Consider the following 25,172-nt stretch of genomic DNA (forward strand, 5'->3'; position numbering starts at 1 on the left):
GCAGTTTTTCCCTTTATTCTTCCTATACACGTCTATTATCCGTGCATTAAAAAGCGGCTCTTTCGGCTATTCCAAATGGGAGAAAAATCGCCTCGGTTTTTAATACATATTTGCATTTTTCTTATATTTCTCGTCGACGAGCCAAAAAAATGCCCACTTTCAAGGGAAATGATTAATATTCAAAAAGTGGCGAGCCGCGCAGCTATTTTCAGCACGTTTGACCCTGGAGTTTTCCGCGGATTTTTAATAATAAGCCCGCGCCGCTTTGAACTGCGTGCGTAAGTGTGTCTGTGCATGCCGAGCTCACAATTACATTTATTTTCTATTCGAGTGAGTACAACGTACAAAACGTAATTGCGGCAAATTGTAAACGCAATTACGCTGTTGCACGGGGCAATTTTCGGAAGTGTTGAAAAATCTTGTGTTGACTTACACCTCGTAACGCCTTTTAAATTGGTCAGTTTATGCTTTCTTACATAATAATTGATTTAACTTTTTTTTACAAATAGGAAGATTTTTTTTTTAATTGCAAAATATAATTAGAAATTAACCTTTTTTTTAAATAAAATTAAAATCAATCGAATTATAATATTTTTTTAAGTCAGCATTTTATTTTCAGAAGCACTAATTGTTATTATTTTTAAATCTCTTGAACGTGAATTCAATTATAGATTAAATATCATTTGACACAAAATGCTTAAATTCTTCAATGAATTTGATTTTGCTTTTGTATTGTGATGTGTGAAATAATGATTTTAAAGAAGTGCCATGAATTATGTTAACATCACAGGATGCTTTTTAAAATATTTTTTGAGACAATTTTTTTTTTAATGACGAAATTTTCAAAATTTCCGCACAAGTCCGTTGACACTGCTTTGTTTGCGCAACCCGGGAGGAAGTGGTGTTGGCGAAGGAAAAGGACCCACAGCTGCCGGCAGCCATCAGGGTCGGGGGTGCGAGGGGGCGCACAGCAGCCACCCGTCCGTCCTGCTCTTGGCTCGGGTGTGTTGCACACATGTGTGCGAGCGCAAGAGAGAGAGGTGACTTAGTCACAGCTCCTCTGGCCACCCTTGATAAGGACCGTGTTGACATACCGATATTTGCGTTGCCTGGGAAATGCCAGATAAGCGGCTCCTCCTCCTCCTGCTCTAGCTGCTGTATGACTTGACACGAACACCCTTAAAGTTGGATCCGGCCAACGTATGTACAGGGCTGACTGGCCGCGTGCACGCATATTATAAACGTACGCACACATACTGATAAATGATGAACCCTTCAGTGCTCGGCGTGATAGGATGTGCGTTCGCCGGCTGGAACGGTTCGAACGCCATTTTAATGGGGCCTGAAATGCGCAAACTGGCAGAGAACTGATGGCAACTCATCACCCCAACCGATCGACGTGCGTTATCATTCGGCCAATCGATAAACAAGTGAAGGAAATTTGCCTACACTGCACTTGGTTAAGGGTATAAATAGCACTAAAAAACAATTCAAAATTAAATTAACAACTGTATTATAATGCATTAAATTATAAATAGATTATGTATATATTTATATTATTTTAATTTCGTGCATTTATTTAAAAATCTAAATCAATTTAAACGTTTTTTTTTATTACTCTCTGCCGTCTACAGAAATCAGAACTATTTTTGATATAATACATACTGTTAGAATTAACCTGATTTATAAAAATATAAATTTGCACTTCATGGAAGGTGCAATTAATTATAATATAAATTATTAATCAATGATGGTATTTAGGCAATTGATGTTTTAGATTTAAATACATTCAATCCAATATCAAATTAAAAAAAATACAAAACAATGATTAATTAAAAGGAAAATAAATATAAAATTAAATATTTGATGGCTTATTCAGGCCTCAGGGCAGATAAAAGCGTTCCCTACTTCCAAAATCCTCATCTTTCAAACTACATTCTTCAGTTTCCCTATTTTTCTCTGTCTGAAGTCAAGATCTGATTCTTAGATGCAATTATACAATTGTAAGCAATCTGTTAATTTTCTAACTATTATAGTTTCCTCATGCATATTACATTTTTAATCGATGAAAATAATTTGCATTTTTAATTCGCACTTGACACGGTGGAAAAATTAATTCACAAATTAGAGGAGGTGACATGGACGAGGTGGGGGAAGGCGGCGAGAGTTGAAACAATGGGTATGAATAAATAAATGAAGTTATGTAATTCCGCGCTCACGCTGCTTGCTGGGAATCGACGAGTGACGCCCGGCAAATGTATAGTACAAATAAAAATATAATGGCCAGCAAGCGCTTCTCTCTTTCTCTTGCAAAGGTGGTGGCGTGCGTGGTATTAAGTTGTTGTAGCTGCTTATGTAAAAATAGCAAAACAGGAAGTGAGCGGTGAATTTTTATTCACGAATTAATTGTAGATGCTGTCGATGTTGCGGCTATAAGGAATCCATTAACGCAGAATCTAGATGCGAGCCGGCTGCATTTCAATTAAACACACTCGCAAGAACAATCGTTTAGGCTAAATTTTAATTAAATTTGAATGCAGTTTCCTCAAACAAGGCTTCTTTTAATTAACTCAAATCTTTTAATTAATTGACGGTTAATTTATTAAGTCGTGAAGGGACAGGTAATTAATTGTGTCTTCACTGTTTCAGATGGTACAAGCGATACAAGTGCTGCGGTTTCACTTGCTCGAGCTGGAAAAGGTAAGACAATCCATAAAAACGTTTTATTTAATTATTTTATCCGAAACTGATTAAATTGTTGGAATTGAGATGAAAATGATTTACGACTGCAACCCTCTTGAATACTTTTTTATATATATATTTAAAATCCGAGACCTGTTTGCATAAAATAATCGTGTATCGCGCGCGGTTGGGGAGATTAAATTCGGAATTCCTGCGATGGCACGCCGCGATAAGTGACCATCTCCTCCTAGGCGGACGGACACTTGGTGCAAGCAAGTGAAGCCACATTCCACAGCACGCAGCATCCCACGGCCGACCACCTGACCATCCATCTCGGCCGCGAAACGGCCCCTCAGGATAAATAATCATCCCAGGCTGACCCTTGGCGTGCGAGAAAAATTCCAAAAATCCTCCCCTGCGCGCCAGATACTTGGCAATTACCGCTCTGATTAATTAGTCATTAGTCGGTGCATCTGGTCTGTTGTCGCTCGAGTCGCTTTCCAACGCGCAAATAGAGACTTCAAACGGCTACAACTGCCGTTTCACTTTCCACGCCGGCGAGAAGATGCAGCATGCATTAGCGGAGAGATTTATTAATAAATCAGGCAGAAAGTGCAGTCTCAAGTGTCACGGATGACATCGAAATGCACTCTCGTCAATTCATTAATGCACCGAACGTGTACTCCTTGGTATATACACTATGCATGCATCTCTCGTCATTTTCCGCTCTCACGTTTTGGCAGCTTTTCAAACTGCTTATAGCAATGTACTTAGTTATTTTTTATCCCGGCGGCGGACGTAAATGGAAGAAAAACCTTGGGTCGGTTACACTTCGCTCTTGCTCAATAAGGAAATTGTCATTCAAAAAGCAATCTGGCCGTGTGCTCGGAGGTTGAAAAATGGCGCTCTCGGAAATTTTCTGCCAGGAAAGACTGCTGAATAATAATTCACATTAGACAAGAAAATTAAAACCAGGTAGAATGCATTTGAAAAGCTAAGGTTTTTCTTTGGATGATCCATATTTTTTCTTTTTATTTGAAAACTATATATATATATATATATTTTATCTATAAATAAGTACAGAAATGCAACTTAATTTAATGTTTATAAAATTATACTTTTTTTCTCGTTGTTACCTTCATTTTTTTGAGCCAAATATAAATAATGTTTTATTATTGTTTTCTTAAATTTTAATAATTGTTTTATTTCATACTTGTGGAATTTTAGCTCAGTAAATCAAGATTTAAAATATTTTTTGTAATATCAACTGTACAAATGTTTGAATTTATTAGAGTTTAGAATTCAAAAATAATTGAACTTACGTTTTGGATCATGTCAATCAGATTAATTTTGCTGCAGCATAAATTCGTGTGTTAAATTGTGATTCTTATTACTTTAAAAAAAGAAATATTCAAGAAAATGAGCAAGTTGGGCCTTGTAGAAAATTAAGTTAGACAACAATGCAAGTAAAAAGTACCTACTCATTTGAGCATTCCTCGGCAGCCCAATCCAGCAGCACTGGGTACAGAGGGGATTAAAAGTAAATACTCAAATTTTATTTATACATACACATAATACTTCTCCACTCACATACGTATAAATGCTAAAAGAATATAAGAGACATTTACTAAATCTTAAGAGAAAAATTCTTTCGAGCCAGTATGCAAATGCGAGAACGCATTCCGAGTCTAAACTTTTGGGTTATTCTGCTCGCTTCCAATTTTCCCCAAACCGGGCGTAATTAATTTGCCATGTCAAATTTCCACCTGAGCAGCCTCAATAATTAGACACGGGCGCCTCATACAATGTGGCGAATTTTTTAATTAATACCAGAGTGAGATATGGCGCGTCATATCAAGTCCGTGCCGCCGCCGGAATACATTTTATATAATTCAATATCGCTAACACCTGATCCGAGGCCGAGAGAGCGAAAAAAAAATGGGAAAAAAATCTCATCGGTGACCCTGGTGCCATTTAATATATGGTCTAGTGGTCAATCGGGTGTAGGGAAGAATAAATATGTATGAAAAGTACGGTCGGCGGCTCTGACCAAAGGAGCCGGTGATAAGTGGAAAGGCGAGCCCATGTGACAGTGGAATAGAGTCTGGAAATTCCTCACACGCGATTTTCTTTCTTGCCAGTCAGTCTGTCTGGCCGCGCTCTCGCTTTGTGAAAAGATCGAAAGAGAATCGCGTGTGGATAATTTAATGTACTCGCGCAGGAATGGTGTAATTACCGCACGGGGCCTGAGCGATGCTTTTTCCACCTGGGTCGCACAAAAGCGGCATAATTGGGGTGCTCGCTCTTCCTCGGCGCGAGGTGTCTGTGCACATCTCGACCTTTTGTTGTCGCTCATTAAATTATTTGCTTTCTTTCCCACCTCTCATATAATCAACACGTTTTCCCTGTTTTGAGTCATTTTTCTTCCACGCCATTCTTTCTCACCAATGTCAAAACACATCCATTGTCCAAAGTGAGAAGTGTAATAAGTGACGTCAATTTTAATTTGTGTATTTAATATAATATTGAAAATTTTTGGAAAAAAATGGCAAATTTTTATTGAAATGGAGATTTAACTTTTTTGTTATAAAATGGTGCTCTCTAATCTTCCTAATCTTTCACGATTTTATACGTGGGCGGTGCGGTTGAATTATTCGCCCGAGTCTGTTTTTTCTCACACAAAGAGAGCGAACCCGGTGCTTATTATCGGAGCTCCATCCAAGAGGCCGCTCGCTCGCTTTCGGGTCCACGATGCACCATATGATTATGGACATTCCACTCGCGCTCATACTCTGTAATTTCCTCCAGCTCCATCCATTTTGGGCTCCATAGCGCTCGAGGGGCGCGTGGCATCTCCTTGCATACGGTTATAATACACCTGGAAAAAAAAATGCCCATACAAGACGAATTTGAATATTGCCTTAAATATTCATTAGAATTTTTCTCCTCCGCCTTGATTTTATTATGCTTGATCTGGAGAGGCTTTATTACGTTTTAAAATATGAATTTTTCAAGAATGGCCACAGGGTTGCATGCATTTACACCGGGCCCAGGCATGGCCGCCTCAATTATTCCCCACCCACCCACCTCCTCTCTTTCTCTCTCTAATATATATTTTATTTTCCCCAATGTTCCGCCCACCGCGAGCCAAACCGCGACCTAACCGGTTATATATTGTTGTGAGTATGAGTGAGTTTATGTACAGGACGCAAAATACACACGTACATATCATTCGCATATAATGTATGCTGTGTGTGAGCACAAGCGCGACCGAAACGGAGATAATGCGGTGCGCACACTCGCACATTTATCTCCAAATTAGGAAAGAAAACAATTTGAAAACTTCCAAACATGTGCCAGACGCTTTCACAAATGGCGGACTACTGAATTTTAAATTAAATAATGCTGATTTGCGGCAATGATATGAACAAGTACAAAATTATGTGAAAAGTATGAAAGTTCAAGTAAATTCATTTAAAAAAAATTGTTTCAGAACTACATTCATTGTTAGAATATTTCAATCCGATGAGTTTATGAATTTATATCGGGAAAACTCATAATGCAGCAGCATAACTCTTTTGATATTAATTTCAATAACTTAAAAAACCATTTATAATAATAATTACAGACATCACGGTATTTCTTACAATTTAGAGATTCAAACTATGCAACCATACCATATAATTTAATTTCCATAATTTTACCTCAATCTTATATCCCACGTTGAATAATAAATAATTATTTTAATCTATACTCAAACTATAGATTTTTTTAAATTAGTCAGGAGTAATCAACTTATTTTGAAATAATGTTTGTTAATCATTTATTAAATAATAAAAATTTTTAATAATAATAAAATTATCAATAAATTTGAAAAATATATAACAATAAAAATATACACTTGACTAAAACAAAGTTTATAATTATAATTTTTTTAATTTACAATTTTTTAGAAATGCTGTTTTAAATATAAGTCACTAGGACCTATTAGAACGAAAGGAAAGCTAAAATTGCTTTGACCCTATGCGGAAATTTGTCTAAAATATGCACATTTTTCTAGGGAAAAAATCAATTTGGATTTCTACATGTAGCCAAAAACACACCTAATGATCATAAAGTAATTAATCATAAAGGCACCCCAAACTTCTTTACGATAAACAAACAGTTGTCAGAAATATACAATATTTTTCAATCCAATCGTAATAAGTCACCGATCATTATCGCGAGCACGATCCCGTATTCCATACAGAGCCGGAGGAAAAATCTCTTGTTTACGAAATGTCAACACCAGTCATTATTTATCCAGGCGTGCACAGGCTGAAAAGTATAAAGTGTGTTTGTTTTGGCCGTGTCGTCGCGCCGTCGGTAGGTCGATTATGCAAAGAAGCCGATCCATCGGAAATTTCCGCCCCTGCCGAGGAATGCGGGGAGGAATTCAAATTAAAAAGGACGGGGGCGCGTGTGTCTTTTTGCAATTAAAGAGAAAAATGGCGAGAATATATATAAAGTGAGCGGCGCATGCACCAGGCGGCCATGAATGCAGGCGCAAAATGAGAGGGAGCGAGCGAGATTTTGATTAAAACAATTAATCATTGGGCGTTCATGCTGACAAGAGTGCGCATGGTGGTTTCTAATTGTGCGCTCCGGCCTGGCCCGTGTAATCCCCCCGCCTGCCACCGGGGTGTGTGTGTTGTTTTCGGAAAGGGTCTCTCGCTCGGCGCGATGCGGTTTCGAACACGGGGCGCGGCCATTATTCCTCTCCGCTGGATTAACGTTATTATTCGGGCATGCATGGGGTGCTCGTCGGAATGCCAAACATTTTTATTGTGCCTGCGACGACGACAAAGAAAGAGAGAGAGACAAGCGAATCACGGTTATCGTCATTTCATACACCCGACGCGAAAAAAGGCAGCGAGCAAGCAAGGGTGGCCGGAATTTGGAAATTCGTCCCGGCCTATGGAGAAAGCTTGTTTTGCCTTTGCTCGCATGTACCGTTCGCGGAGATGGCATGGGGGGAGAAGGGTCAGAGATTTCAGAGATGGAAGGACGGATAAAAGGCGCACACGGGGAATAATATCGTGGCTGCCGGAGAGCAATATCTGTCACTTTTTAAAGGAAAAATAATGCCGTCTTGTATTTTATTACGAAAAAGGCAGGCAGCCCCCCGCTCTCGCAGCATCACCAGCCAGCTCCTAATCTTTCCTTATTCTACCTGCCTCCATTACGGCCGGCAAAAATAACAACATCGGGGATGCAATAATAATAATAATGCCGGCAACAACAACGTACACAACAAGAACGGCAGCCAGGGCAGAGCGCGCATCGATTTTCGCCTGCGTGGCTTTCCAATTTATTTACGGCGCGGATGCCACCGAGTGAGCCTTATTATTTCTCCATTCTTGTCGTGAAAAGGGCTATTTTGCTGGGTGCGGGGTTGATACACAAACATTGATGGAAAATAAATCTGCTCTATGGACTTTAAAGGGTCCTCCAAAATAATGGGATTATACAAAAAGAAAAGAAAAAAATGCAGGTTTAGAAAAAAAATTTTAAAACCTTTGTCGCAAAGGGAAAATAAGAAGAAAAAAATTAAAATTGATTCTAAAAGGTGACCTGTGGGTCTGTTGGTACTTAAAAAAAATAGGGGTTCTCGTTTCCAATTAAAACTAACAGAAAAAAATTATGCAAAAAATTGGGAGTTTTTAAATTGAAAAACATTAAATGTGTGACGAGGAGCTCGGTTCCAATTTTTCATTACAAAAACTTTAATAAAAATTTTCATCTCCAACATAATTTATTATTTATTTTTATTATCTGCATTATTAGTGTTGTTTATTTGTCAAATAAATTGTTTGCATTCAATTGTTGACTGTAAAATTTTTATTTAAATAATTAATCATTTCAAAATGTATTTAATTGATTTGATATTTTTCTTCCAGGTCCACGAGTTGTGCGATAACTTTTGTCACCGGTACATCAGCTGTCTGAAGGGAAAAATGCCCATCGACCTGGTGATCGACGAGAGAGATTCGTCGAAGCCGCTGCCAGACCTGACCGGCTCGACCAACGGCAACGACGGCACCCGCAGCAACGCCGACTCCACCTCGCACGACGGGGCCAGCACACCTGATGTGGTGAGTACCTGCGTTTACCAATAATTCCATAAATTGCCGAAAAAGCGGAGCGAGACTCAGGTGTGGGTGGGCGTGGGATAAGTGCCTGGGCTGAATAATGGGCAGATCGAGAGAGTAGCGAGGGGGGTTGGAAGAAGACGCGGTCGGGGACGGAGGTGTTTAGTATGCAAAAGGCGTTGCTTGCAACTTGTAATATTAGGAAGGCAGGCAGGCGGGCACGGGAAGCTTTAACACAGATTTAGCTAACTTTATTTGCATAGGATTTCTATTTCATTTGCACAATGCATAATGGGGCCGAATTTAATTCAATTGTTGGCTGCTTGGCTCTGAGGAGGGAAGAATGAAAAAGTGATTACTGCTGCTCGGCGGGTTGACGGCCAAATATTAAATGCAGATGAGCGCGGGCGGCCAATTAAATCTATCTCGGTGGCGGAATTGCGAATGAGTTTCCATTCCCACACTTTATCTGCCTCAGCGTCTGCTCCTCCAAGTCCTGGTGCCAGCGAGAGCAAACACGGCCATAAACAGATTAGGCTACCTGTCCCGGCGGCGCCTTAATTGGCCGGTGCTGAAGATGAGGCAGGGGTTGCTGCTTCCCTTAATTTTCTTAATTGCAGTGTTAAAAGTTTAAGCAAATTCAAAATTTCATTTTAAATCTTAATTTTACTAAAAATTTTAAACCATGATCATGATGATTTGAATTTAAAGCTAATTATTTTTTGTACATTTTTAATTTTGGAAAAATTTTAAACCTTCTAAAGTTTAATCCAGCTCAGCATCCATTATAAATTTTTGTAAGAATAATTTAAAAAAAAATTTGAAACCAGTACTTTTTTGATAATATTCCGGCGAGAGTCAAAATCAAGCTATTGTTTTCCGACTTGCTTTACTCCAAGCGGGGTGCAAGTGTGGTTAAGGGTGGAAAGAATGGAGCGAAAACGAGTGGCCTCTCTTTTAACACCAGCACGCACCCGGGATGCTCTTTTAAAATAATAATCTCCTGGTGGCGATGATACCACCAGACTATAAAATGAAACCCTTCCAGTTTTATTACACTTTAAGGTCATAAAATATGTTTACAAATGGTTTACTGTGCGCCGTGTGTCTGTGTATCTCATCAGCATCATTAAAAAATAAGCGGCAGCAGGTAGCAAAATGCTCCAGACGCGCCCGGCCGATGCATTTTTCGGTCCTGTCTGTGTTTTTCTCGCTGATTGACAGCTCCATAAAGCAATAATTGGGCGATCGCAGGTCCTGCCATAAATAATCCTCGCACGGGCGTCTGTCTGAATGGGAGCCAAAATCTCCTCCGCCACCTCCATTGAGATCTATTTAATTTTTATTTTTACCACCTCTTCTCTCGGCACGAAATTGAATTTGTTTTCGCACGTCTCCGCACAATCGGCCCAGCTATGAGAGGAATTTATTTTTTGGCCATTTTACGAGCTGGCCTTTTTGCTTGGGCGGATGCAGTCTCACTCTTCCTGGAAGTCTCTACACACGTATATAAATTGGTATGGCAGCTATAAGTGTGAAGTCAAATTAGTGACGCCATATAAAACACCTCGCGCTGCTCTCTTCTTCTCTTCTTTTACTCAGGCAGCGCCTATTGTTATCTCGTCCTGGGTTTATATTGCAAACGCCAGCAGAGTTTTGTGTATACGAAAAAGAGAGAGAGAGGAAATTTTATTGCCATTATTCCCTCTTGCGCGTCTCGCCTGCAATTTGGTAACAAAGTGAGAAATACACATTAAAATGCGAATTCAACGCCGAAATTAATTCCCTCACACGTCGGCGAGGGGAATTTAAATTGAAAATCCGCCTCATTTTCTGCGCGCACGCCTCTCTCTCTCCTCGAGACGAGAAGTTCACCTTAGCTGATTAGAATGCTGGAGTGGATTTCCATCAGCTCTCGCACGCGGTAATTGCCGAAATTTCTCTTGTAATTGTTTCGACCGGAGTGAAAGAAGAAAAAATAATTCGAGCGGCTTCGGGGCGTGTAATTAAATTATTATTATTTTGTCTACGTACTCGCCGTGAGCATTTATTTGTCTGCGGATGTAATGTTATTTGGCGCCCGCTAGACGCCAATATTGGCAATACACGCAGCCAGATGATGAAATAAAACAAGATGAATCGGCCGTGCAATAACTCATCGCGCCGCAATAAAAAACATTCCGACTGCGATGCCCATTGTTTGAATCATCAGCCGCATCGGAGCCAGCCGTAATTTTATTATATTCCTCCTTTCAACGCCAAAGCCATACATTTTAAAATTTGGCATTTTCTGAAATTCGGATTGAATTTTCGTAGACCCACCTGATTGCCGAGGTTTTATTTTTCCTCTCTCTTTTCATCCTGCACAGTCTATTTTTTTTCACCGCGCGCGGATGGCTGGCGCGGAGACGAATCTCCTGCAGGGAAGCTAACCAGACAAAACAAAAGCCCGAAAAATTCCAATCATCAAAAAGAGCTGGTATGAAGATGCTAAGGCCGAGAAGATGATGTTGCTTTGTATCACGCTGAGAAACCTGCAGTGCTCAACAATAACGCGGGCCCGCGGGCTGTTTTTCTATATACCATTGTTATTTATCATTACATAAAAAACACAACAGCACCAGGAGTGTACTTCTGACGAGGTACTTCAAGGTTTTCAAAAACCCTATAGCTCCTCCATTTACTGCTGGCTGGCGTGCTCGCCTCAATTATATAAAAAATGTTCTTTTCCACCGTCCGAGAAATACACACATATATATAAGTTGTGCTGAGCTAGCGAAACTCTCTCAAATTCCCTCTCATATATACTCGGCTGCGTCTTCAATTATAAAATTTATACAGCATATATACGTGCAACTATAACATGACGAGGTGAAAAAGGAATAAGCCCATTTGAGGATTTTTTTTTCATTTAAAAATTTAAACTGCTCAATTTCTACGTCAGCAGTCGTCTATACGTACCCGTCGTAAAATAATAGTTCAGCTCAAACGCTGTAAAAAGTCGCCCACTTAACGCGTGAGGACTATTTTGGAAGATAAAGCCCAGCGGATTAACTGATAAAGCCGCCGCGGAGAAGATTAAATTATCACCAGGCTAGGTAAAAATGCTATGCGTGGTGCGCCGCCACCGCCGCCTTGTGCGAGTGTTGATGTCTGCATGATTGATTGTGCCGTGTCAAAGTACCAAAATTCATTGTGTTACAATCGCGTCAAGTGTCTATTCTGGAGAGCTGATCTGCATGAGCGATGATTAAACAGCTTACACGCTCCAATCAGTGACAAATAAGGAAAAATAACATGGCGGCAAGATTTAGACTTTTTTGGCCACTCAATCATTTTTAACCCGTTTGCACACCTGTGTACAATAGTAAAGTTTTAACGCATTTGATTTTTCTCTGAAAATTATTAATAATTCAAAATAGGGAATTTGATATAAAATTATTTTAATAAAAAAAAAATGGTAAATTTAAGGTTTTTTATTTAAATGATATCAATTTATAAGTATGAATAAGTAGATAAATGCTATTTTTTGTATAATGAACTCATCTGATTTTTAAATTATTTGTGGCTTAAATGAAATCTTTTTTTAATTATTATTGAATTTATTTTGATGAAAAGTAGTACAGATATCCTACCCTCTAGCTTTTTTTCTGTTTCTCTGTATCTATCTTTATTCGGCCCCTCCAATTTGTATCGTCTCGGGCAGCAACTACTGCAGATCGGCCCGAGGTCAGCCATAAAAAATGCGTTCGGTCAGCAGCTCTGTAGCGGTCGGGCGGAGAGGCGTAAAACACTGTCCGAGCGATTGCGTGGGTGGGCGTCATTTGATCCATCACGCACTCTCGCTCGCAAACAGCAAACTCTCTCAGTCAGATAGAAGGACGCGTATATACGGCTATAGAGATAGATAGATAATAAACATGGCGGCGGCGTGAATGAGATCAAGAACAGCCCTCGGCGCTGAATCCGAAATATAGACAGGTCAGGTGTGGCGGAGTTGTCACTTCAAAGATGCGGGCCCTCTATATGCTGCATGCGACTAGTTGACGGCGGGATCGAATTTCCCGCCGCTCACGTATATATCGGCTGGATAAAAATAGAGAGAGCCAGTTTCAATTGCACCTGTTGGTCGGCCCGTGCATTAAAATACCAGTCGGGGCCATTAGGCGCCCTTTTTGCTCGGCTGTTTAGTGAGTGAGAGAGCCAGGGCAACACGGCACTCGGGGCCCGAGCGAGGGCTGCGCTGCCGCGAGAAAATATTCGTATTTTTTCTTGTTGGTATCACTCGCGTCGTCTCTATATCCCAAAACATCCCATTCCTCTCGCACTAAAACTCTGGCCGCTCTCTTATTTCTTTCTCTTGGCAGCTTTAGCGTTCTTTTGCCACCACCAGTCAAAAATAGTGTCACCGCTGCCAGAATAACCACAAAATAACGACCCGGCAGCAAGCAGCGTCGTCGCTCTCCGAGCGTCCTTCTCTTCTACTTCTTCTTCTGCGCTCCTTAATTATTTATAAAAACGGCGGTAATTCGCGCCGACAAAAAGATGACGGCCGCTGTCGACCCCGTCGGCACCCAATCCGTCGTCGGCCGCCCTCGTGGCCGCGCTAATGAGCGCGCATGCCGCGCAAATTGGCCCGAGTGCCGACGACGCGGAATGCAAATAATTGCAATTCACTCCGAGCCCCACCGCTCGAACTCAACCCCGGCCCCCGAAATGGTCACTTGCCTGCCACTTGCGTTTTTGAGCGAGAGAAGAGCGATGGCGCAATGTTTTGGGGCTGCGCTTGGCACGCGCTCAAATTTCGATTCACGCCACGACGAACACCAGCGGCACCGCGATCCTTCAAGCCTCCTTGTGCCCCTGTCAGTTATGCAATCTGTTTGCTGTAATTGCGCCCCAAACGCTCCAAAACCAATTGGGATTATATACTCAATTTTTTTTATAAATGTATAACTGGTTTTTAATAGTTTATTTTTATACATACATAATTATCTAAAATATTTAAACTAAGAAAAACAGTTAATGTATATTTTCTTAATTTTTATAATTATTTAATTTTGCTAGTTAAATTAATTTTTTGATTTTCTTAAGGGGGACAAATAAAACCTGATTTCTATTAAGGCTATAATATTAAATATTATATTATTTTATACTGAACACCAGATGAAGTACAGATTGAATGAAATAAATTTAAATGAACATTTCCTTGGCATTAAAATAATAATAATTATTAATACAATTATTTTTTTACAATGAGGAATTTTTGAGGAGAAATCATTGACATCATCATATGATTGAGGATAAATATTGAAATCTGGTTTTATTTGTGCACATCTATCGATTTCCGCTATTTATAAACAAACCATCCCTCTTATTCTCAAAGTCGGAATAATCGTTGCGGTCCCCATTAAGTCTGTCTCGTGCACTGCTTCTGTTTTCTGTTTCCAATCTCGCGTGCACATATAATTCCTCCCTGGTGGCGGGCGGGACGACTCTCCAGCTCGTTGTAATAATGATCACTGCAGATGAGAAGTCGATCCCTTTTCTCCCTTTCGGCTGTGTGATGCCCGTTTCCGTTCACACGCCAGAGCACTCCGTCAAAAGTGAGCTTCTTCACAATTTTTCTAAACTTAGATTTGGGTGTAGGGTGCAGCGGCGCGTATGGCGTTGTTTTTTCACTGCCGCGCTGCACGAGTGCGAGGAGCAGCGAGAGCTACAGAGTGAGTCGCCGTTATTGCCCCTAAATTCATTTGTCCTAAAACCAACATCTTCATTGGGCCTAAAAACAAATGCCCTAAAAATAAATGTTGAAAAAAATTACCATAAAAGTAAAAAAAAAAATCTTAGACTGATCTTTCTCATCATCTCTAGTTACCTTATAATGAACGGTAATTTTTTTTACCTTCATCGATGGGGAAAAACACAAGTGTCGAAAGTCTAAAAACTAATTATTCACGGGAAAAGTAAATAAAAACCGAGCATTTCATCTTTCATCGGAAAAGAGGCTAAACACTATTTTGCCTATCTTAAACAAGCTTTATAATTTTTTAATACTCAAATGCACAGCAAAAAATAGAACAGAAAAAAACACACGCACACTAACAATTATCTGAGAAAAAAAAATTTTTTAAAAATATATTGATGAGAATTTCATTATTTTAAGATTTTTGAGACCCAAGCCTTCCAAACCTTCCTTAAAATCGCCTAGAATAAGTAAATGACTTTTTGATTTAAAGTTATTTCAATTTCTTTTCTATTCATCCCTTTTTTTTTAAATTTATTTTTATCTGGTGAGTGATCTCGAAAGATCGGGGGAATCATTAAGGACAAATGAATTTTATGGGAAATGAAAAAATAATTTTGGACAAAATATTTTGGGAGAAAAATTTTAGGGCAAATAATTTTTGAAATATTTCAGGAGGTTTGAAATTAGGGGCAATGCGGGTGTCCCCGCGCGCGCGAGAGAGAGAGAAACTCATCTAAATTTACACTTTGCCTCTCCGCCGGGCCGTGGTGCTGCTGGGGTGAGATTCCAAACACATGGCCACCGAATTTTAACACTGCTACATGTGGCGTACACATCCACCAGCACGGCTGCGTGTGTTATTTTTTTCCCCAGCAATGGAACGATTACACACGTGGTGGCGATGATGATAATGATGAAATCCCAGTGTGCATGAATAAAATAAACGCCCCCTTGTATATGGGTGTGTGTGTAATAGAGCCATTGGGATAATATAATGGACGTGGCGCGCGCGATCATATCAAAAATATTGCTCAGGAGTGGGAATCCACGGAAAGGAAAAGAGAATTTAATCGAGCCTGCCGACGTGCATGCTATTTTCGAAGAGAGAGGAAATTGCACATAGCCCTCGGAGTGTTGCTTGGGAAATCTCTCTTTACTTTTATGGTGCGTATTATCATTTTTATTGGCGTAAAATAGCTTGTAAAACGCTCTCTTTCTCTTTCTCTCATATAAAAGGGGAATTTACTTTTTTTCCGGCGGGCCTATTTCGGTCAGGAAAGTCTAATTTGACGGCGGCGTAATGGCCCAGTACGGGTCCGTTTTCTCGGCAGGTCCCTTCCGTTATGACTTTCTTAACAGCATTAAAGCAAGGTAAATGAGCACGAAAGTGCGGCACCCGTGCGAAACTGGCTACTAGTGCTCCCCTCGGCTCCATAAAGAGTAATTGCGCGACTCACGCAGCGCCTGCATGCGAAAGAAAATGACCCTCGGATGCGCCCAGGTGAATTTTAATTACACAGCAGGATTTTTCCTGCCGAAAACGGAGAAAAACGGAGAGGGAGTGGATTAATGGAGCCATTCAGCGGTGGAGGTGCGAATATGAGTGATGATGGCTCGGCGCGTCTTTTTCCGACTCATTCAATTTGGGTGCACGTACATAAATTTATTTTTAGTCCGAGCGAGCGCGCGACTCGGCAGCCGCGCATACATTTCCGCATAATTACGTGCTAAAAAGACTCTAAGACAGCCTCGCTCGCTCGCATTTATATCTCCCCCGTGATCAACGTTGGGAAATAAATACACAACCCCGTGTAATATATCACTCCTTAAAGTGAGCCAGAGAAAAAAAACGTATATATAAAAGGAAAGTGAACGAAATTCTTTCTTTTTGCCAATCGGAGGCGAAAAAATTCACATCAGCGGGAGCCTTTCTATATAAAGGCTCTGTGCAACGCCATCAAGCAATCTAAGCCCTGGAAAACATCAAAATGGAATGGGGAGCGGAGCAGGCGGCTAAAATAGCAGCGCGGCAATCTTTTAATGGGATTTTGCTGCTTAATTAGAACACCCAGCAGCAGCAGCAGCGAGAGAGAGGCGGCGAATAGCTTCTCTTTGCTGGCGCGGTGGAGGAAAACTTTTTTGCTCGCGCAATTACATTCCTCTGAAATGCAGCCAGCCAAGTCTCTTTTCTTTCTCTCTAGCTACAGTACCATTTATGCACCCCCGAGAGGTGGCAAAATTATATAAAATTATGTGAGCAAGTTGAAAATTTCGCAGAGGCGGGGGCGCGCTTGAGCTCGAGATAAGTTTTGGGGGCGAAACGGCAACTTTCGCAGTGGCTGAGTAATGGAATCTCGAAGCCGGAGGAGGACCATTAAAATGAAATACTGCGCGGCTCACCCCCTGTGTATGGTCCCGGCAAACTCTTCACTCAATCCGTGAGTGCTATCAAAGAAAGAGAGAGGAAGAAAAAAGAGTAAAAGGCGGGGCCGGGCGCGCACTCGCTGGCGAAGTCTTAAATTCGCCCCAATCTCCCGGATAAAAGCGGGACGGAGCGGAAAGTTTCTTGCTTGCGACATGGACGGTGATTTTCTTCTCTCTTGCCAGAGCGAAGAGATGGGCGAGAAGAGTTTTGGTCTCCGGGGAGCCGACCTTTCACCTTTGTACGCTCTCATGCTTAAAACCCTGCCGCGCTCGCGCCACCCCTTTGACTCTGCGTTGCCATGACGACGGCGCGCGAGATCTGTGCGCCCTCCTTTGCGCCAGTGCCACCAGATGGACCGCGATATTTAATATCTTTCTGCCAGCGAGCGGCGATGCTTTATGTTAATTTTGACGCCCTGCTGCATGCGTACATTTATAAAACCGCCAACTGATAAGCGCTCGATGGTGTCGGGTTTCTGTGCCGCCGCCGCCGTCGGTTTTTTGTTTTGCGGTGCATCCCTCTTTCTCTTTGGCGCGCGCTTGATGTATTCAAAGCACCCGTCCGCATCAAAGTCTCCCACGAGCGAGAGAGAGCATCGGGAAAAAGCCACCCCCATCATCGTCGCAATCACAGGGGCATCAAGCGGCTCCGGAATTATCGTTCCGTGCCAAGAGTGCGCTCGTAAAACAAGTCATTTTACGCGCGGTGAAATTTTCATTTCGGAAAGTAGCGCCACCCTCCTGTTGAGGACGGAAAATATAAAAAAAGTTCTGGGTGAATTAATTTTGCTATGAAATTACCATTTTTGATAAATGGAGTTTTTCTCAATTTCTTTTATCCTCGCATTTTATTTATCTGGAAGATGAAAAAAAAACAATTTAAATAAAAACTTCAAGAATTTCTTTATCAAAAGTTTGCAGTAAAAATATTTTTCAAATCAGCCTTTATGAATAATGAATGAATTGATATTTTTAGAAATCACTTTGAGAGTAAAAGTATTATTTAAATCCGTTGACTTTTCACTTTTATTTGAAATAAAGTACTTATCGTTATTATAGTTTTAAAGTAAATAATCCGCAGTTCGTGACAATTTTCCATAACAAAGCCAGATTGGTTCAACTCTCTGTCAGCTCTCGGCGGCGTTTCCGCCGGGGCGCTCTCTCGCAATAGTGCAGTGATTATTGATTTTGGGGGCAATAAGGGTGTAATGCACGCCGGCAATACCTTCAGCTGGGACCTATTTATCAGCATCAAGGGCGCTCGCTGCCGGATAAGAGCTGCGGAGAAAGTAGCTGCGCTCCGCAACATTGCATCAGGGGTGCCTTTTCTTATACCCACTCGCTATATAACTTTTTCTACCCCCTGTATCTTTAATACGCGCTCGGCAGCCCATTCTGCAGCGGCCAATAAATCACACGGACAAATTTAATTATCCTGGCTGTCTAAAAGATAAGAACCATTCACATAAAACCTCTGCCGGCTCCCTGCATGCGCCCGAACGAATATTATGTGAGAATGGCGCAAAATAGCGCCACAGACCCAGACGTTGGCTGCTGCGACTCCGAGCACAGCAACAATCAATATATCGCACAACAGCAAAAATTTAAAGCTCCAGAGAGAAACCCTTGGCTCGAATTTGCATTTCCGGAGATGGAAAAAAATTGAAAAAAAAATTCCTCTTATGGAATTTCGCGCAGAATGGAAATTATTTTCGGTGGCGCCCCTTTTTTCTCTTTTGTTTTTTTTCCAAAATGTTGGGGAGACCAACCGAGTTTGTGCTGCGTTGTTCCCATCTAAAGGCTGTTTTGTTTAAAAACCGCAGAGCTCTCTCACTGGTGCGCGCTGCAATAATCTCTTTGTAGTTACAGGGGCTATTATGCGAGTGTGTGTATGGAAAGGAACAATTCTAATCTAAATTGAGAACATCTGCGTGTGACAGGGATGATGTTTTCTCTCTCCGCTGCACGGTCCGCGCGCTTTTATTTATAATTTCATACGACCATACACACACATTCACTCGCCGTATAGCCCCCCATGCTCGATTTTTTAATTTCTCCCCCGCTCTCCCTCCACCCTTGCTCTCCGAATCGAGGGCATTTCATTGTTCAAGCAGAGAATTCTTTCGTTTTGTGTGTGGCGATTCATTTCCTCCGCTGCGTGAATGCTGCGGCGGCCCAAGAAGCACAACCGAACAATATCCGCTCTGCTGCCTTCGCCTGTTTAATTGTGTGTGCGCCGCCAAAATCAACCCCCTGCATGCCCGGTTGATGTAATCATACGTCCATACAGACTTTTGTATGTGCTGCAAGCAAACAAAAATTCTTGCTGCTGCGTTTGGCGTGCGACACACACACAAGATTATGACCCTCTTAATAATAATTTCTGCTATTGGCACATGCAACCCGCGAGACACGTGCCGCCCCCTCTCTCGCCACCGCAGAAAACAATAATAATTGCTGCCCCCCGTGATTTCTGGGGAAACGAACCAGTTACCAGTTCCGGCGAGATCGACTCGCAACGTCAGCCACAGACGCGAAATCTCTGTCCTGCATAAATACGCCTCTTGTTCTGTTTTTTGTATCAGGGGGTTCCGTTTTCGTCAATATGACAGCATCCATTGATAAAAGTGATTAGAAAAATGAGACTGATTTTGCCTAACAAAGTTGATAATAATTTTTTAATTGAATTTAATTTTTTAAAGCATTCATTATTGCTCTTAATGTAAAGTTAATTAATCATTGACATTGTAAAAATAATTTATATTATCAAGAAGACAAAGTATTGCCCCTAATACAAGTTCGATTCAGATCTCCTTTGATATTTTCTCTTTTAATTGAAGGTGATGTAATTTACAAATATAATTTTTAAATCTGTTCTTTGATTGTGTTTTACAAAGAAAAAATGTAGTTAATTCGTACTTTTTGTTGTTGGAATTTTCATTATTGAAAGAAAAATAAAAATATAATTATATAAATTTTTTAATGTAAACAATTTCAATTTACAGATACTAAAAATCAGTAAATAAAATTAAAATTTATTTTTATATTTTCTTTACTTTAAATTTTGGTGACCAAAATTGATGCTTTTTTTGCTCCTTATAGTTATGGGCCATTTTGTTAAAGCTCTGGCGTGATGACTATGTTTTATATTTTTTTGTCTAATAGTTATGGCCATAAAATTACAAGTGCCCTGCACGACATAAATGCTGGCCATTAGCCGCAGCTGTAAATCTAATCTCACGCGCCAAAGGCCGCTCGCTGGCCCGCCGTTGAAGGTGTGAAAATTATTCTCTGGCCATGTCATGTTTACTTATTGCTTCGCGGCCTTATCGAATTATTAAGGCAATCAAAAAAATTCTCCTCAAACAATCTGTAAGCGCCGAAATCTTATCGCGTGCTCAAATCTTTCGCAAGCAGATATTGCCAGTCAGTCGCGCACATTACAGTCTGCCTACTTGAGAATATTGTTGCTGAAAGTGTTGACAAGCATCGTTTCGTGTCAGAATGTCAAATTATCTCGGCATTAACTTGTCGCCTTATCACTCAAGAGGCTCCAATTAATACGCACGCCGTGCGCTAGTTTTTCCTCAAGCACCGAAAAAAAATTAATTTTGAAAATGACCACTGAAATTTCAGACTAGCGAAGAGAGAAAGAATTCCCCAGCCCTTTATGGTGGGCGACGTTTTATGGCCCCAACAGAAGCTTTTCCCACATGCAGGCAGGCATACCTGAGCTGAATTTCTTTCTTTCCATTGTGGAGCCGTGAAAATATTTCCCTTGTTAGAGAATGGTCTGGGGCGCATTACTATTATTATTTTCCACGGGCTCTGCTCCTGTTCTTTTATGGCCGTGTGCTTCTGTGTTCAAAATTTCATGTGAAGTGTGTTGAATTTTTGAGCTTGTGAGGTCAAGTATGGCTGGAACAAGAAAAAAGTACAAGAGAGCCAGGAAGGATGCACCCCGTCGCGTCTCCAGGGAGCGAAAACGACATGTCCAACAAGTAATGCACTTTTCCATGTCTCGTGGAATAGCAAATCGAAAATTGAGATATATTTTTTTTCCAAAACAAAAGTTGGCCACTGGATAATTTCATTCATGGGCCACAGCTTACTCTGCTCGCGATCGGCGCGACGATAGCAACTCTCAACTTTTTATTACAAGGGCTAGCGCACATAAAAGTTCTTCTTTTCAGCGTCAGCAGCAGTATTGCTGTCAAACTATGACGGATTACCATGTGATAAAGCTACTCTATGTGTGTATAATGTGGACGGCCCCATCCCTGATGATATTTCCCCCTAAGCGAGCAATCTTTTATATATATGTATAATATATAAAGTTTGGCTGCTCGCATCATCAGCCCAGTACAACGTAATGGGCCGTATCTCCTTTAGAGCGTGGACCTGAATAGCAGCAGCGGCGGCGGCGGCAGAGGCAAGCTGCTCCTCTTTCTTTTCACCATTTATATATTTATAGCATTATCAGCAGCGGGACCAGCGAAGAAAGAAAGAGAGCCCCGGCTGATCTGCAATTTAAATTTCACTACACTCTGTGATAATAATTCCGGCCGTGCCCTTTTGCTGCCAGATAAAATTGAAATCGTTTTCCGTCCGGGCCATGAAATTTTATATTATTGGATCGAGCGATCTCAAGGTCTTGAAACGCCGAGATGTAAAATTGCGGGTTGATTAATTAGCAAAAAAATGAGTCGCACGCTTCGTATTTTTCTCTCCGAGCTTGGCTCGCGCGATATCAGCCGCAAATTGGGCGTGAATTTTTAATTGCGGAGTGTGAATCGATAGCGTTTCGCTCGGTCATCACGTCGGAAAAGGTGCTGCGGCTGGAACTCGCCGTCCAATATGATATAAAAGCTGGCGAGCAAGCACTATTTCAATTAGGTTAAAACGCTGCCGCCTCTCTCTATCGTGACGCCATTCGTTTTCTCGCAGTATGTGTGGTGGATTTTCAGAAGTCTCTTTCTCTCTCTCGCCGACTGATATATAACGCGATTAGATGCATTAGGGTGTCATAGTTAATTTTTCTGAAGTGTTCCACCGCACCGACGCCGCCACCAGCCTGCACTTATAAGATGATTGAATCAAAGAGAAATAAAGGAGAAAATATTTTGCGCCCACCCCCGATCGTACACATACACAGGGGCTTCGTTCTCCCCCTGGCGCGCGCGATAATTGTATTTTCTCATTATTCTAATTTTCGTACTAGAACGTGAGAGAGGCGCCCGCGCGTGTATCAATCATTATTTATGTATAATTCAACGGCGCTGCTCGCTCTCTTGTCACTCACGCTCTCCCAGATGCAATTAAGGCGATTGCAGATGAATGGACCCCAAAAGAGCAGCGCTTTTTTAGACACCCCACCGTCCCTTCGTCCCGCGTGAATTTTCCCTCCCATCTGTTTCATTTTTCCAATTTCACCGGAAGTGGTGATTTTGATATGGAATCAATGTTATTCAAATAAGAATTTCCCTCAATAACATGTAAAATTTTTCAATTAGAAACATGTTATGCAACTTGCTAATCTAACTTTGAAACTGCCCTAAAAAAATATGTTCCGAGTTAATTTCAACTCTCCGCAAAATTACTTTAAAAAGAAGCATTCTGGATCTAAAATAATACGTAAAAAAATACAAATATTAAACAATATAAAAATAAAAGCTTTATTATTATTTTTTAGCTAATTTAAGGGTTGTATTAAGTACTATTTTTAGAGTCCCAAGGTTTTTAAAGATTTTTTTGAGGTGTGAAAAACAGAGTGGTGGACTGGTAAAGATAACTAGGCAATTACTGTAATTATTAAGGAAGGGACGAATTTAATATAATATCCGCCGTGTGCGCGAGCAGCAAACTCGTGTGTTTATGGGTGGGCTGCTCTTTTTGTTAAGGAAGGTTAAAGACTCACTTATCCTCATTTGATTTACGACCCTTTAGTGGTAAAAAGTGAACAAAATAATAAATGAGAGGCAGCTCGAGTCGAGTTGAGAAGGAGTAGGAGGAGGAGGAGCATATTTATCGTAATGATAATAATCACTGCGGAGGATCCTCGCTGATAAATAATAGTAGGCCAGCAGTGCCTGACTGAGAGAGTAAAATGGCACAAAAATGAGTCATGCACCTGGTCAGGCACGACCATCCTCTTGAGCATAATTTTTTTTCTCGAAATAAAAGTAAAATCGCGACCGCTGGCGGCTGCTGCTTCTTTTTATTATTTTTCTCATGTGGCTTCTCAGGCTCATCATGAGGGCAGACGACTACTTTATAAGTACTTTGGTGTTTGTGCGTCCATATTCTCGGATGTAATGGGCCATAAAAGAACTGTTGACTTTTTATTACAGTTTGTATGGCTTCAAAAACACTGAAGTGCAGTGCACGTTGCCTATGGTGGAGAAAGCAAGCTGGGGGCCCTGATTGCATCCCCCAGCTGGACCCTTTGCTTGCATTGTTGGCCCCCGAACGATTGTTGAGAAATGTGCGCACTATAATAAAAACCTCATTCGACCAAATTTCGAATTTCTCACAGGGGCATTGCGCCGCCAACTGCTCTTTTTCGAGAGGCGGCCACGCCGAATTTGGCTGATTATCGACGCTCCAAGAGGGCCGCGAATAAATTTCCCGGCTGACTTTATTCCGCCGGGAAAGCATGCAAGGTATATCGCGCGTTGACAATGGTGTCAGTCACTGTCATTCACAATCGCGGCCAGATGTCGCATTGTAACGTGTAAATTTTAACCTTGGACACAAAAAACAAACTCGTACAAATACAATCACTTTGCCCTGTGCGCGCACGAATTAATGCTCATTGTTGAGCGTGCATGCATTTGAAAGAGGAGGACTGGCTGCGGCCATGGGGGAGCGTTGCATGCGTGCAGCTCCAAGAGAGAGTTTGTTTACTGCGCCCTAATGGTTTGTAATGCCGGGCTCAGCTACGCATTTCCTATTCAAGGGCTTACCAAAATCCGGCCAGAATGCACAAAACGATTTCCAACCGATAGAATTTCCATTCCATCAGTTGCAAAGACAAAATAATAAAAATAAAATAAAAAATACACATGCAAAGAAAAGTTTGGTGACGTTTTTTTAGTAAAAAAAGATAACTTTTTATTATCAAATATAATTATTCTTGCCACGGGTCCACGTTTTTTTTCTTCATATCTCTCCCTTGTTGAAAAATTTCCCGACCGTAAAACTTAATGAAATTTATTGTAGATTGCAACCTGAATTTTACATTTTCTGCCTCAACAATTTTGTTGTTGATGAAATAAAATCCAGCTTTCTCAGTGAAGATGAGCAACTTTATTGTTTCTGCATGATGCAGAAAATCCCTGCTCTGTTGCGGGTTGCAACCCTAATTCATGAGATGCTGAAATGAAATAAGCTGAAATTTAAACAATTTTAAGTTCTTGTCGAATAAAATTTAACATGAAAATTATATTAAAAAAAAAAAAAAAAAAATAGATTTTAATACTTTTTTTTTCATTTTTAAATCCCAAAATCATATTCGTTTGGTCTTCCAATGAGAAAAAAAGGTGCACACTCTTTTCCACATGTCACAATTTTGTCAGTTTGTACAATTTGCTTGGATTTTTTTTTAATTAAATTAATTCCAATATCTTGTATCAAAAAAATTATGGAGAAAAATATGTTTAAATATAATTTAATTTTAATTTTTTTTTATATAATTTGCATTTTGCATGTTAATTTTTCAAAATGTTATTAAAACTTTTCAAATGTCAGGTGATTTCATTTCAACAGCTCATTAATTACGGTTGCAACCAAAACTAGTAAAGCCAGCAGGGTTTTTCTGTATCATGCAGAAACGATAAAGTTGCTCATCTTCACGGAGGAAGCCGGATTTTATTTAATCAAAAAATGATCACCTTGAGTGCCAAAAAGTTCCACAACAACAACTATAAGAATAGAATTTTGTTGTTTTTACTCCAAGACAACTTATGTACGATAATCCCATCTGAACCCAGCAAACTTTTTTTCTAAGAGGCTCAAAATGGAAACACGCTGCGTTTGAGGAATTTCGAAAGCGTCCTGAAAATCCTCCTCCGCGATTAAAGCTTGAAATTCAGCTGAACAAATATTTTGGTTGGACGCCGCGGCGTCGGTTGGTAGCCGAGAGGGCCTGAGCAAAATAAAAAAGGAAGAAAGAAAGAAAGGTTCGG

At 40.6% G+C, this 25,172-nt stretch overlaps 1 protein-coding gene across 9 annotated transcripts in view; it reads left to right on the top strand.

Annotated features, from left to right (window-relative positions):
* The window catches only part of LOC132196786 (homeobox protein homothorax), a 130,923-nt gene that overhangs the window by 16,669 nt on the left and 89,082 nt on the right, over window positions 1–25,172 (top strand). For all 9 annotated transcript variants that reach the window (XM_059619653.1, XM_059619656.1, XM_059619658.1 and 6 more), the window contains exons 5-6: window positions 2,650–2,700; window positions 8,622–8,816. In XM_059619653.1, coding sequence (XP_059475636.1) covers window positions 2,650–2,700; window positions 8,622–8,816 — 246 coding nt within the window. The remainder of the gene's footprint in view (window positions 1–2,649; window positions 2,701–8,621; window positions 8,817–25,172) is intronic.

This window comes from Neocloeon triangulifer, unplaced genomic scaffold, assembly GCF_031216515.1.
Source record: "Neocloeon triangulifer isolate White Clay Creek 2 clone unplaced genomic scaffold, ASM3121651v1 ptg000012l, whole genome shotgun sequence".
NCBI classification, from domain to species: Eukaryota; Metazoa; Arthropoda; class Insecta; order Ephemeroptera; family Baetidae; genus Neocloeon; species Neocloeon triangulifer.